Source organism: Oncorhynchus gorbuscha, linkage group LG05, assembly GCF_021184085.1.
Source record: "Oncorhynchus gorbuscha isolate QuinsamMale2020 ecotype Even-year linkage group LG05, OgorEven_v1.0, whole genome shotgun sequence".
Lineage (NCBI taxonomy): Eukaryota > Metazoa > Chordata > Actinopteri > Salmoniformes > Salmonidae > Oncorhynchus > Oncorhynchus gorbuscha.
The window spans coordinates 33,464,160-33,478,957 of record NC_060177.1 but is presented as its reverse complement, the minus strand read 5'-3'; the positions used below and the strand labels follow the sequence as shown (position 1 = coordinate 33,478,957).

Sequence of the window (14,798 nt, the reverse complement as noted above, 5' to 3'; positions counted from 1 at the left end):
AGTCTTATTTAATAGTGCAGTACATACAGTACCTGAAGCTCTTCTGTCTGAAGGAGAGCTGAAATGTCAATATTTTACATTCTCCGTGTGCTACTACTAAAAGTAATAACATGAATACATTGAGAACAGAAACGGCTGTCAGAAAGAAAATCTCACTATTTGGAATAAATGCTCTTCTACAACTTGTCCAGCTACTCCACTCTCATTTCAAGCTGTTGAAAAGAATGAGTACAATAAATTGCCCCTGAAAAAGAAAAAAAAAACTCAAATTTAGGTGAGCAATTTGCGTCAACAGTAGCTTCTCAGCATGAGAAACGTGCGTCTCAACTAGTAAAAGCCCAATTGCAAAACAAGCTTAGTCAGGAGTGCCACTCTCAGACTGCAAATATAAATGAGTTTAATCTCTGCTTCATTTGAGATTTTCCCAAATTAAAAGAGTTGAAATGTTACACTTTTCCCTCCATTGTTGCATGGAGGGAAAAGGCCCCTTCAGGCTTCTTCTCACACTGCACCGCGTCTACCCAAACACTGGGTACCAATACGTGTCCTTTGCATACAGAGTGCATTTCACACAGTGGAACTCTCCAAGCATCCGGAAAGCATAATGTAGGTAACTGAAATATACACATAGGCCTATCTCCCCAAAGCAATTGAACTGTGAATGTACTCCAAATACATGGTCAATAGCCTGAAAAAAACACTACTTCAAAAGAATAGTCACTATGTAAATTTTGACTGAGACGGAATCATTTCACAGGAGAAAATTACAGTGTTGGTCCTTTTCTGACACAGCTTGTGAAGACAACAATCCCTCCTACCCCATCTCTCCCCCTCCCATCCCTCCTCTCCCATCCTATCCCTCCTCTCCCACTCCTCCTACTCCCACCCCCATCTCCCACTCCCATCCATCCCTCCTCTCCCACTCCCATCCATCCCTCCTCTCCCACTCCCATCCATCCCTCCTCTCCCACTCCCATCCATCCCTCCTCTCCCACTCCCATCCATCCCTCCTCTCAATATGTCTTCAGTGATTCAGTGTTAGGCCCTGCTGAGCCCTTCTGTCCACTGACCTAAGCTAACCAGCTCAAGGTTACACAGCTCCACCGGGACTGGCCATGATCCTTCACAATATGTCTAGCGCACATTTTGTATATGCCAGTCCACTCTAGGAACACCTTCCTAATTTTTTTGCCCTCAGAACAGAAATCCATAGATTAGGGCTTAATGAATTTATTTCAATTGATTGATTTCTTTATATGAACTGCAACTCAGTCAAATCTTTGAAAGTGTTACATGTTGTGTTAATATTTTGTTCAGGATACATAGACAATCCTATACATACACATGAATGTACCCATGAGTGTGCACACAACAAACGGAGACCAAATAAAATGCACTCTGTTGTTGCTCAGCAGTTTTACATGCAAGCTTAGATCAAAGGGACAATGACTTGAATTTACATATACTAAACTCGCATCACTGTACGTGTGTTACTAGTGTGTTGTTTAAAATAAGCTTGACAAGGCACTAGACAACGCTTTCTCATAAGCTATCGGCAGTGACGTGCTACACATTGTAAGTGCGCAGGCAGCCAAGCAGGAGCCACGTTTTTGATTGTACTTTCTCAAGGTTGGCATTTAAACGCGCACTTTATGTCCTCTCATTTTACATTTCCAGGTAGCATGAAAAAGGCAGACTTATTGAATGTAATAGTGGAGGCACAGACACAATCACTTCACAGAAACTGAAAACGGTGGGGATTGGATTCTTCGCTATGTAATTACGGAGGGATGCTTGCTGAGAATTTGATACGCATCGCTCTTTCTCCCCCTCACTGGGCACACCGCAGATATATTAGGTTTACTCGGCAATCCTTATGACCAAAAAATAATAAAAAATCTATTTATATTAAGCTGAGCCCTATGAAAGCCTCCTTGAGCCTTGGGCTTGTCAAACCTGTTGTATTTGATGTAATTCCCATTGAGATTCTACTGGGGAGACTGGGAGAGACCGTCTTTGATAAATCAGGCCTACCTATGAAAGGCTCTGTATGGGTGCTGCGGCATCGTCACCCAGAGAGCGGACACACCAGCCCAGACAATAAAGCCCTCTAAGCTGACAGGTTCAGCCCATATTCAAGTACCGTTTTGCCATTATGGATTAACGTCTTATTAAAATGGGGATGGAAGACGGGACTGCATGACATAGAGGAATGGGAGGGCGTTGAGTGTAAGTGTGGAGACTGACAGTCACCTACGTGACAGTAATTGCTCATATAATGTCAAAGCCCTTTTCCAGCTCGCCACCCACAAGCGGTTTTTTAGTTTATTAAGCACCGAGCCTGGTGTGCAATAACATTGGCATGGCAACTGCAGCAGGACGGGCGAGTTAGGAGACCCATATGGCTGTGCCATCTAAATGGTCTCTACTCTGGCTCTAACCCCAGCACAGTGATCCCCATGACAGACAATTGATATGCCCAGACAGGGATGATGACACACAACTGTTGTTTTTACCCAAATAGAGACCTTTCTCATATAGGGCACTGGGAGAGAGGGAGAGCACACGATTGTACTCTACATCACTGCTGTGAGCTTGGCCACATTCCGCGAGACTCACAGAAAGAATCACATTCAGCAGCATGGAGCTCTATGATGAAAGACCAAACTGTGTTTGCCTGTCGAGGTGGTGGTCAGCTTTGTAGATGCTTGCCTTTGGAAAGACAAATAAAGCCAAATTGGAAGTTCTCCTGCTCACAGGTCACTTCCCCTTAGGTATGAGAGGCTGGGAGAGTTACTATAGTCATTGTGGCCAATAAACCAAACAGTGAGCTTGGAAAAACCAGTGGGCCAAATGTATAAAAAACTCATTAATGTGGATTTGACTTGGGACCGGGGCCTTGTAAAGTTTCTAAAGCAGACGCTGTGATCCACTTTTGCTGTCCCATTATGTGAGAGATGGCCTACTCCCTGCCGGTTCAGGTCACTGGCAATCTCTCCTGGGCTCAGCCCTGGGGGGCCCAGCCCTGCTCTACAGTGCTGTCAGCGTGCCATTTGGCAGCCCTGTCCTGCTAATGAATATTATTTATCTTTGGATGCAAGGGAAAAAATAACATCCATCTGTTCACAACCATTCAGGGTGTCACATCAAAACAGGGAAGTCTGGATTATGCATCTAAAAAATGGTGTCCCTCTAATGTTTGTTTTACTGTGTTAAAACATGCTAATTCTCCTATTTTATTTTGTTACATAATCAATCACAATATGATTTCCTTGGTTCTGCAATGGATCCGAAAAGCCTTTCCCTTCATATGGTGATACAAAACAAACCTGTAGTATGGAACCCAGGATGCAGAAAAGGTATGAGCAAGGGGGTTTAGAGTTTGACTTTCAAAAGCTTGGAAAGTTGGAAAAAGACATTTTGACTTACTGTCAGGACTGTAAAACTGAATTCCCTAACAACATTGTGCATTTAGTAGAGACACTAAAATCGACAACCTCAAAATGCCTTCCATGTTGCGCCTCTCTTTCTCTGAAGGGGCTTGTTTGTGCCTCATAGTGTGACGGCCAATTGAAGCCCTCTCACCTTTAGACCTCATCACAGATGCAGGGCTGAGTGACAGCCCCCAGGATGCACTGTGCTTTGGAAATTCCCATTAACCTTGTTCTGTGGCTCACAGAATCACTCGGTTAAAGAGAGAGCTGTGTTTCTGTTGTGGGGACTAGAGCTATAAGGAATTGGCTGCCAGAGAGCAACTGTACAGTACACTTATGCGATACTGTGACTAGGCGTGTGTTATGAGAGTATGTGTACGCATGTAGAAAGAGAGTGAAAGAAAATACTAGTATATATTTGTTCATTTCATTGGTGGTGGATGAGGCGAGTTCCCCCCCACAAAGTAAAGCCCTTAGAGGTTACATTAAAAAAATACAATTAATTATTATGTGTTTGAATCCATCTTTTGTGTATTTGTGTTCATGTGTGTCCTTTTTTTGACTAAGTATTACGGTAGTGAAAATGTTTGCATTTGTTTCATGTGTCCGATTAGCTAATCTGGTGTATAGTATTACGTGTTTGCTACGCGCGTGCTTTGATGGTTGGTGTGTGTGTGTGTGTGTGTGTGTGTGTGTGTGTGTGTGTGTGTGTGTGTGTGTGTGTGTGTGTGTGTGTGTGTGTGTGTGTGTGTGTGTGTGTGTGTGTGTGTGTGTGTGTGTGTGTGTGTGTGTGTGTGTGTGTGTGTGTGTGTGTGTGTGTGTGTGTATTTTAAGGCATATGGCTTAATGATATCTCCTCTCTGACTTTTGTTCCGTGTTTATTTGGAGAGTGTTTCCTGAAACTCCCTGGGGTGCGCTTGATCTGACTCAACCTCTGAGCCTAGCAAAACGCATCACTTCTCATGTGGAACAAACCACAGACAAGGAGCATTCACTTCACATTCTCTTAATGGATTCTAAATACTAAACTACCCCCGATCCACACACACATAGATCTGGGTCTCGTGCTTACTGGTCCTGACACTCTGGGAAGTGCATCAAATATATGCGCCACCAAAAATAGTGTACTATTTGTATCAGTTAATAACAATTTAAAGTACAGTATACAGGTTCTGGGAATATTAGGACGTTTCAAGTCAGAGCTGCTCAGCATACACAGTCGCACTATATTCTTCATAATATGTATAACACTAACATCACATAAATAACATGTAAACTATGTGAATCCCATTATCTTGTGAATTATCTAGAAGGTCACAGGGCATCACCTGGCTGTATTGTTACATGACACATTTAAATGCATAGCATCAAGCTTGCTGAACAGTCCAATCTAAATGTAACCCCACAGTCGCCATTCTAATGCAGTGTTAATGTGTGCTATTCTATTTACCGTTACACCACAGCGGCGTCTGGCTGCACTGCCCCCTTCCATTCAGACGTTCATTCAGAATATTTTTTAGCAGGTCTAGTCTAATGTATCATGGAATGGTCTTATGTAGTGTGCCTTTAAGTACATTGGAGACATGACGATGCGAAGAGTATCTCGGGCGAAATGGGAGCACAAAAATCAACAGTAGATTCCATGTGAAAGCTCAGCGCACCCACGCACGCAGGCGCCGCCCCCCACAGACCAAAGGGTTAGAGTGATGAAAAGGCAACGAGACAGCCGCTCCACGCGCTTGTGAACATTATGCAATCCCCCTCCCAGCGTGCTCTCCCAACGACGCAAACCTTAGCCCCGTTCCAGGGTGAAAGGCTTGAGAAGGTACCGGAGCTCCAACCTCTGCTCCAGGGTGAGCTGCTTAGCTGAGCATTTGCGTCATGAATAAAACAACAACCTGTTTTTCCACCGAGGTGAGATAGACTTTCGTGCAGGAGGAAAGGTAAACTCAAAATAAATTATGTAGACTCCTGATCTCTCTCCTTCCCCATTGATTTTTTTTACCTCTCGTTTGAGCCTTGTGGCATCCGCATATCAACACAGGTTTGGAATAATACATCAAAGTTTGTCCTAGCAAGTAAGAATACATGACATCTGAATCAATGATATATAGAATTATGCAGACTCATGTATACATGCAGAGGGTGTATAGTAGTCTGCAGTAGTGCCCGTATAGCAGGTTAACTATTTAAGCAAGGATCGTGAAGGTGTGGTATATGGCTAACATACCACGGCTGAGGGCTGTTTTTATGCACAACGCAACACCTGGATACAGCCGTGGTATATTGTCCATATAAAACAAACCCCTGAGGTGCTTTATTGCTATTATAAACTGCTCGCCAACATCATTAGAACAGTAAACACGTTATTTTGAGTCATACCCTTGGTATATTGTCTACACATGGCTGGAATGCTGTTTCAGCCAATCAGCATCCAGGACCCAAACTACACAGTTTATAAGGTTAATTATATCGGAGAGGAAGAGGCGAAGCGAGAGGCTTTACTCTGCCCAAAATCTGTCCACGTTTAGCAGATCATTAAGTGAGGAGATTTTGTATGGGGGGCAATGAGATAGAATTTGGGGTAGAATTTGGTCAAGATAAAAAATAAATTAGGCTTATTTGACCTAATAGAAGTTTTGTAATGTTACGAGTGTACACTGAGTGTACAAAACATTACGAACACCTTCCTAATATTAAGTTGTTGACACAAACCGGTGTGCATGGCATCTACTACCATACCCCGTTCAAAGGCACTTAAATATTTTGTCTTGCCCATTCACCGTCTGAATGGCACACATTCACAATCCATGTCTCAATTGTCTCAAGGTTTAAAAATCATTCATTACACTGATTGACGTTAACACTCCTCATAGAATATTTTTTTTAAGTATTAAAATAACGACATGCATCAACCAATACAAAGGGAGGAATAGGCAGGAACTTGACAGCCTGCCGTTCTACTTTGTGGACAGCGAATCCCATTGTTAGGGCGGAGACACAAGCATCTCGTCGTTGTATCTAGTATCTCTGATTACAGTGATGGCCAAACATGGCTGGTCACATGGGAATGGGAGTCGAAACCTGATTGGAGTATCTCATGCTGACGTTCCTCTGATCCTGGCGGGGTACGTAGCGTTTGATTGGGTCGATGTCTTGGGGGCTGATCAGCTCATCCACTGGAAAAGAGACATGGCAGAATGGAGGGGTGAACACAGAGAGCACACTAAAGGTTCCAACTGATATACTGGACATACACCCCATAAAATGACTTTTCCTTACAAAAAGTCCTTACTTTGTAATGAGAACCCATTAACCTGTGAGCAACTCCACAAACATACAGCAAATACATATGTTGAACTGAATATCTGAACTCTGTGACCTCTGCAGTCTGACGTGACAACAGTATAGTGAACACCCCAGCGAGCATGCTCTATAGCGAATACCTCACCAGCCAGAGGTCAGAGAAGAGAAGGTATTTGACAGTGAGGTGAGGTCAGTGAAGGGAAGACAGACAGAGAGACTGACCCAGCAGCCTGGCGATGTTGAAGAGGGCCTGGCCCCACAGGAACAGCATGCCATCTTGGCCTGTGTTGGCAGGGAAACGCTTCTGGCTCCCGTGCTTCTTCTGCTCCGCCTCCACAAAGTCGGCAGGTACGCGGTAGTACTTCGGGATGACAGCATGGCCTGACCCACGACACACAGGACGGGAGATAGATACACTTTACTGTGCTGGGTGATTACAAACATGTTGAATAGAGGGCACTAATGGAATTTCCAGGAGGTTGAGATACATCAAAAGGAGTGCAGTTTATGTGTCTGCTGCTCAGGAGAAAGGAGTGCAGTTTATGTGTCTGCTGCTCAGGAGAAAGGAGTGCAGCTTATGTGTCTGCTGCTCAGGAGAAGGGAGTGGTAGTTATCTATTCAAAGGTATCTCAACAGACACACGTGAAGAAATGTCACATTTCCAAGATGGAACGCACCGGGAGTACAATGCTTTCTCTGCATAACAAATGCAAAGACACCACAAAGCCAAAGGAGGTGACAACTCTGTCTGCAACCACTGAGATGTATTCCTAAAGCAGCATACATGCTTCAGAGGCTATTGGCTCCCGAGAATCTTTTAATGTGGTTTCTTTACTGGGGGGGATACAGCTTTGTGTGAAGGCTGATATGAAAGCCTGGCCCTTAAAATATGTGAACAGTTTTTGTGCACTCAGCATGTGGGAGATGAATATGGATGGATATTGTAATGTGTATAATATGAAAATAACAGTAATCTTTGCAAGCAAAATGTATGTGCATTTCTCAAAAGACTCCCACGGATGCCAGCTTGAATGTGTATGTGAAAGGGACAAATAAGTGTTTCCCCTATATTAATTTAGCAGCGGTGGCCCACCACTGCTGAATTGTTGCCAGCGACGCAACAAATCTGATGTAATTTTGTACAATAACATTTTTCCTGCCGAGATAGGCTTTGAAATGGATAGTCGCTGGCTCTAACAGCTAGCATGCCATTATGCTAACGCTAGTAGCAGTGCACCCCCCCCCAGTAACAATGCACCCCACCACGCTTGACACCACTGCTGAAAAGAATCCTAGGGGAAACACTGCTAGAGTAATTGAGTGTGTATGTGCATGTGCATGGCAGTATATGTGCACAGTAGTTCTATAAGAACACAGATCACTAAGGGAGGAGGAAAACTCACCCTCAAAAGATTGAAAAATTATAGGCGTTAACAGATCTTGGTATTCTTTGACTTGGGCGTTGTTCCCCCTGAAGACCCCTGGAAATCAAATACAGGTGAGTAGAGGAGACAGTAAAATGGCTAAAAAGTGGCAGATATTCAAGTTCTATGTAACAGAATACTCACAACCATTTGAAAACAATATTAACATCACAACTATTGTGGTGTTTACTGTGTACGACTCACCATCAATCATCATGAAGATGAAAAATATGGGAAACTCGCATTCAATTCCATCAAAAAGCTGAAATAGAAAAGTACATTAGATTTTCATAAAAGTGTCTTTGAAGAAATGAAAAAAAGACATAACACTGAGAAGGTCACTCGTTTTCTAACCCGAAAGAGAAATAAACATGGCATGCAAGTGCATTAATCTCAAAATATATTGCTTTGTGTCAGAGGTTGCATATTGAACACAATAAAAATGCTCAGCTTTTAGAACAAATGCAGCACGTAGCAAATGATGGGCCTGTCCCAAAACACACACTCAAAACACTTCTTAACAGGTGAAGACTGGCAAGTTCGTTTTCCAATTCTAACAGTTTAACAGAGGCAAAAACAATTACTTCTGAGATGCTATCAGAGTCCCAGCCAACCAGAAACTCCATTACATAGCTTTCGACTTCTTACCTCACCACCGATACCCATAAATCATCTGGGGTTGAAATTAAAAACAAGCCAAATGTAGAGATGTTTGTATAGCGAAACGGCAATGTATTCATTTCAATATTTCCAAGGAGAAACTTCAACAGTAACTGTGAGGACGTAATAAGTCTTAAGTACATGTTTGCTGTTGTTGGTATTCCTCGTTTGTCAGATCGTGTCCTTGGTTCAGTTTTCATGTAGCATTCACAAACCAAAGGCAACATAAATCATTTAAACTTAGTGGATCAATTACCCGAGGACACACTAAAAGAACAACTGAATGAAACAGACCCAAGGATATATCTGCATGACGTAACAACCCTTCTTCAAATTGACTAGCTCTCAGACAGTCACCTAAGGGCTCTTTTTGGGACCAAAGCAGCAACTCACTTTCGTGGTATGCTTGGCTTCCTCGCCTTCAGAGAGAGGCGGAGCATAACGACTCTTGAAATGTAATTAAGACTTTGTTATCGCCGTCTCCCATCTCTGCAGACAATCTCCATGGCAATAGGAGATAAGAGAGTGACTACAACGTAATGAAATAAAGGCTGTTAATTGGAGTGGCCACACATTTCCCAGGCTGCGGTTTGGCTGTTATAGCAGAGATAACAGGGACCGCTTCAGCCATCAGTCCATCAAATCAAAAGAAATCTAACATATGATTCCCCCCAGCCATCTCTATTCTCCATCTCTATTCTTGTATTTTGTTATCAGCTTTAACAAAGCTATGTTGCATACCGTACTGCGAGTTGTTTGTCATCGCTCAAGGGTTAGGCTCACACAGCTGGGTCATGCTAGTGTGTGTGTGAGTGAGTGCGTGCTTGCTTGCGTGTCTGTGCCAGTAGAGATAAGGTACAAAATGATGGAGATATTTAATAAAATGTTACAAGGATGGAGAGAGCAGTCACTGAGGCCTACATCTGCAGTAAACACCAGCTATCCCAGGAGCCTCAGCTATTCCACAGATTGTAAAACTCTATATTGTACAACCTGATGCACTCCTTCACTTGTAGCGGGTAACGTTACAGACTTTAGAAAATCTAACAAGGTGTGCGTTTTCAAATTGAATAAACCTGCAATCAATGCCCTTCCCACTTGAAACAGCATATTTCAACAATAAAATATGATGTACAACGTCCTTCGTGGTCCCATACATGTGACTTCTAGCTATTTGAGTGGGCAGCAAGAAGAGGTTATGCATGTGCAGAGAACCATTCCATCTACAATGTTATGTAATGGCCTACCACATTACCTACTGTAATGGATGAGGTTTCAAAATGATTAATCACAAAGCATTTTATAGTGTAATATCCAGCTCCCATTTCTCCGAAATGGTCTGACTGGGACCTGTTGATTGCACCTAGTCTAAATCCTATAATGAAACTTTAAAGTTTAGTGGCTCAGATTATTCCCATATTTCCTCCCTTTGTGTTTCCCCCTGTTGAATCCAAGCTCATTAATTCCGGGAGGTCAGTGCTGCAGCTAATGCAATGATTTGCTCAGTGTTAAGTAGCTGCCCTGCTCCAAATTCACACTCTGCAGGCACAGCAGCTAATCCTGAAGTTAATATGCCTTCAGTTGGGATTTATCAACGGCAGAGCAGCCACAGTTGCGTGGCTTCTGTCGTAGGAAAACAAAATCTGGATTAACCCTTTACACTCGTACCCATATATGGGTTGACAATGGCAGATTTGGGCACAGATTGGAATGCAGTGGCTGTACAGTAACATGCAATACATGACGACAGAGCTCAGTGTCTCCACTTCACAGCGCTGTATATCCACTTCACAGCGCTGTATATCAGTGTCTCCACTTCACAGCGCAGAATGACTGACAGTCGTTCTGAACGCGACAAGAAGTTGCCTCATCCCTCATGAAGATATCCCTCTAGTGGTGTGGGGGCTGTGCTTTGGCAAAGTGGGTGGGGTTTATCCTTCCTGTTTGGCCCTGTCCGGGGGTGTCCTCGGATGGGGCCACAGTGTCTGCTGACCCCTCCTGTCTCAGCCTCCAGTATTTATGCTGCAGTAGTTTATGTGTCGGGGGCTAGGGTCAGTTTGTTATATCTGGAGTACTTCTCCTGTCCTATTCGGTGTCCTGTGTGAATCTAAGTGTGCGTTCTCTAATTCTCTCCTTCTCTCTCTCGGAGGACCTGAGCCCTAGGACCATGCCCCAGGACTACCTGATATGATGACTCCTTGCTGTCCCCAGTCCACCTGGCCGTGCTGCTGCTCCAGTTTCAACTGTTCTGCCTTGTTATTATTGGGCCATGCTGGTCATTTATGAATATTTGAACATCTTGGCCATGTTCTGTTATAATCTCCACCCGGTACAGCCAGAAGAGGACTGGCCACCCCACATAGCCTGGTTCCTCTCTAGGTTTCTTCCTAGGTTTTGGCCTTTCTAGGGAGTTTTTCCTAGCCACCGTGCTTCTACATCTGCATTGCTTGCTGTTTGGGGTTTTAGGCTGGGTTTCTGTACAGCACTTTGAGATATCAGCTGATGTACGAAGGGCTATATAAATACATTTGATTTGATGCTAAATTTGGTAACTTGGCAAATAAAAAATGTCTGAGTGAAGGAAATGCTGTAAATTATGAGATGTTGAGAATAAGAAATACCGCTTTGATGTCATTCAAGCAAGCCAAAACACCTCAGAGTCTGTCCACATTTCCATCTTGTAAGAATATTTTGGACACTGTTCTAACAAACCTTGAAACGAGCTTCAATGCCATACAACACTCCTTCCGTGGCCACCAACTGCTTTAAATGCTAGTAAAACAAAGTGGATGCTCTTCAATTGCTGCCCACACCCTCCCGCCCGACCAACATCTCTACTCTGGACGGTTCTGACTTAGAATATGTGGACAACTACAAATACCTAGGTATCTGGTTAGACTGTAAACTCTCCTTCCAGACTCACATTAAGCATCTCGAATCCAAAATTAAATCTAGAAATTGGCTTCCTATTTCGCAACAAAGCCTCCTTCACTCATGCTGCCAAACATACCCTCATAAAACTGACTATCCTACTGATCCTTGACTTCGGCGATGTCATTTACAAAATAGTCTCCAACCCTCTACTCAGCAAACTGGATGAAGTCTATCACAGTGCCATCCGTTCTGACACCAAAGCCCCATATACTGCTATTGAAGAACTACATCAACTGCTAGCTATCTCATAAAACTCATGTAATGTCAACATTTATAATCACCATGTTTGATGTGCAGTTACTAGATGACATGGTGTTACATCCTGGGTTGTCCTGAACAGAATGAGCCTGTTTGTTGGAGAAACTTTGCCACGGACCACACATCAGAATGCAATTGTGTCTCCAGTCTATGAGTACCAAAATTAATATCTGCTTCTCTGAATTCACTAGTATTTGTAGTGAAATCCTAAGACTGATATTATATTTTATCATTTAGATAGTCCTTTTGTCAATAGACATTTTTTTCAAATTATGCCAACCATGTCAGGTGAACTGTTGTGTCCTCACCTTAGTTCTAATAATTTCCACATAATTTCCAAACGGTTCCCTTTGAATTGCTACCATTGTTATGCATATGCTTTCCGTATTTCTTATGTAAGAAACACTTCAATTTAGCCTTATCCATAATAGGCCAATTCACGAAGAGCGTAAGGGGTTTTAAGAGCTGAAATGGAAAAAGTCAAGTCAGAGTAGCACATGTTAGTCATCACAATCAGTCTGCAGGGTTGGCTTTTAAACTAAACCACAGACCTTCATCTCAGCCGGTTTGTAGTGTCTCCTGTTCTCGTCTTCATTGGCGGTCCTGTAGCCGTCACGCAGGAAGCGCTTGAAGCCGTACTTCCCCTTTAGCTTGCGCACCACCTTGTCCAGGGTCTGACTGTAGAGGGCGTCGTCATCCACAGCGAACGCAGGGTAACTGATGCAGGGCAGGAGGGCAGCGTCCGTATTCTGTGTTAGGGTTCAAAGAAGGTTTAAAATGCGGAGCATTTAAAACACAGATACCCGTTTTTGATCATTTTCAAAGTCAACCCTTCACCCCCATGTGCCAGCTGTCTTCAGGTAGTTAGTAAAGGGTTAAGAGACTAAGGGACCCTCTCTCTCTCCCTGCTAATGGTCACTTTCCAAAATGAAAGAGGCTGACATTTAATAACACATTAGTCAGAGACTCATATATAATTAAGATGCTCAACGTTTTATTTGGATAAGCCTTGTACTGTACTCCCTTCCCCTCCTTCCTCCGCAGCCCTCTCTCACTCCATCCCCACCTCTCCCTCCCATTAGCCCATGTTGTAGATGTGGTGCCAATGCATTTCTTCCATCTCCCCTAATTAAACCAATTCATTTACAGGAGCACTTTGTCTAGTTGCTCTTATTGCCGGAGAAAAATTATTAGCCCCCTCTTTACTGGTGAACTGGGAGACTGGAACTGGTCACTGAGCCAATTCATCATCGGGTACAAAGTGGTATTTAGCAATGAGTGGTTTAATTGTCTTTACTCACGTGGGACCTGGATTCTCTGGGTAGGAGGGAGGACAGTGTCTGTCTGTTCCTGTTGTGGGCATCCAGGTCCACAAAGATGACAGACCAAGAGCAACCCTGCAGACCAACAGAGATGACGAGTCATATTCACTGGTGGTTGTAAGATTGATGCGGGTCAGACAAGGTCTGTTACCGATTCGATGTGGATGAAAATTGTAGCGCTTCCGTTTTGTCACAATGCAAGAGTCAACGTAGCCTGCATGCTTACATGTTTGGACATAACGCATATAGGAAACCTGGTTGAACACCGACTTTCACAGCCAATCAGAATTCAAAACATCTTGGACACATTTATAGTCATTCCGTCCGTGCTGTTGAACTGTGCCACTAGTGAGCCATGGGACTGCAGGGCATGGATGGCAGCTACTGGCTGTTCCCAGCATGACCCGATATAGGCCTGTCGCACTGCAGCTGTCACCACCACTTCCACTAGCTCCCTGAAAAAAAACCTTATACGCAGGAAACAACATCAAAATGTCACAACCATGAACACAAGCATTTCTTTACGCCCGCAATAACAACATCTGCTAAATATGTCTATGTTGACCAATACAATTTGATATGATTTGATTTTGACATTCGCTCACGCATGGACACACGTACCAACGTGTACACACACACACGACATAGCACATCCTCTCAATGGCAGAAGACCCGTTTTGTTTACGTTACTGTGAATTCAGCTCGGAGGATGAAGTGCTGCACACACTCCGAGCCTCCAACCTGCCGCCTCTGCAGATCAAAACCAGCTACGAAGGCAGCAATATTACAACCTTACTCTTACTGTCATGTATTGTCTTATATTGTCTTGTCATTTTGCTTTTCCCTCTGTTCGTTTTCCCCCTGCTGGTCTTTTTAGGTTCGTTCCCCTTTTTCTCTCTCCCTTCCTCTCTCTCTTCTCTCTATCGTTCCGTTCCTGCTCCCAGCTGTTCCTATTCCCCTAATCAATCATTTAGTCTTCCCACACCTGTTCCCTATCTTTTCCCCTGATTAGAGTCCCTATTTCTCCCCTTGTTTTCAGTTTCTGCCCTGTCGGGTCCTTGTCTATTGTTCACCGTGCTGTGTCTGTGTATCGCCCTGTCGTGTCGTGTTTCCCTCAGATGCTGCGTGGTGAGCAGGTGTCTGAGTCTGCTACGTTCAAGTGCCTTCCCGAGGCAACCTGCAGTTCAAGATCGAGTCTCCAGTCTGTTCTCGTCATTACGAGTGGAAATTGTGCTTTATGATTGTATTTTTACTTTACTGGATTAAAGACTCTGTTTTCGCCAAGTCGCTTTTGGGTCCTCATTCACCTGCATAACAGAAGGATCCGACCAGCAATGGACCCAGCGACTATGGATTCTCTCTACTCTACTCTCGAGTTCCAGGGAGCGATGCTCGGCAGACACGAGCAGGAATTGTCTGCTGCTCGGCATGCCGTTGAGACCCTGGCCGCTCAGGTCTCC

The 14,798-nt window shown here is 43.8% G+C and overlaps 1 protein-coding gene across 2 annotated transcripts in view; it reads right to left on the bottom strand.

Moving 5' to 3' along the window:
- phkb (phosphorylase kinase, beta) overlaps window positions 1-14,798 on the bottom strand; it is a 61,581-nt gene that overhangs the window by 22,012 nt on the left and 24,771 nt on the right. For both annotated transcript variants that reach the window (XM_046349655.1, XM_046349654.1), the window contains 6 exons: window positions 13,318-13,413; window positions 12,568-12,765; window positions 8,369-8,426; window positions 8,144-8,221; window positions 6,963-7,121; window positions 6,519-6,613 (listed from right to left, as the gene is read on the bottom strand). In XM_046349655.1, the coding sequence (XP_046205611.1) occupies window positions 6,519-6,613; window positions 6,963-7,121; window positions 8,144-8,221; window positions 8,369-8,426; window positions 12,568-12,765; window positions 13,318-13,413 (684 nt within the window). The remainder of the gene's footprint in view (window positions 1-6,518; window positions 6,614-6,962; window positions 7,122-8,143; window positions 8,222-8,368; window positions 8,427-12,567; window positions 12,766-13,317; window positions 13,414-14,798) is intronic.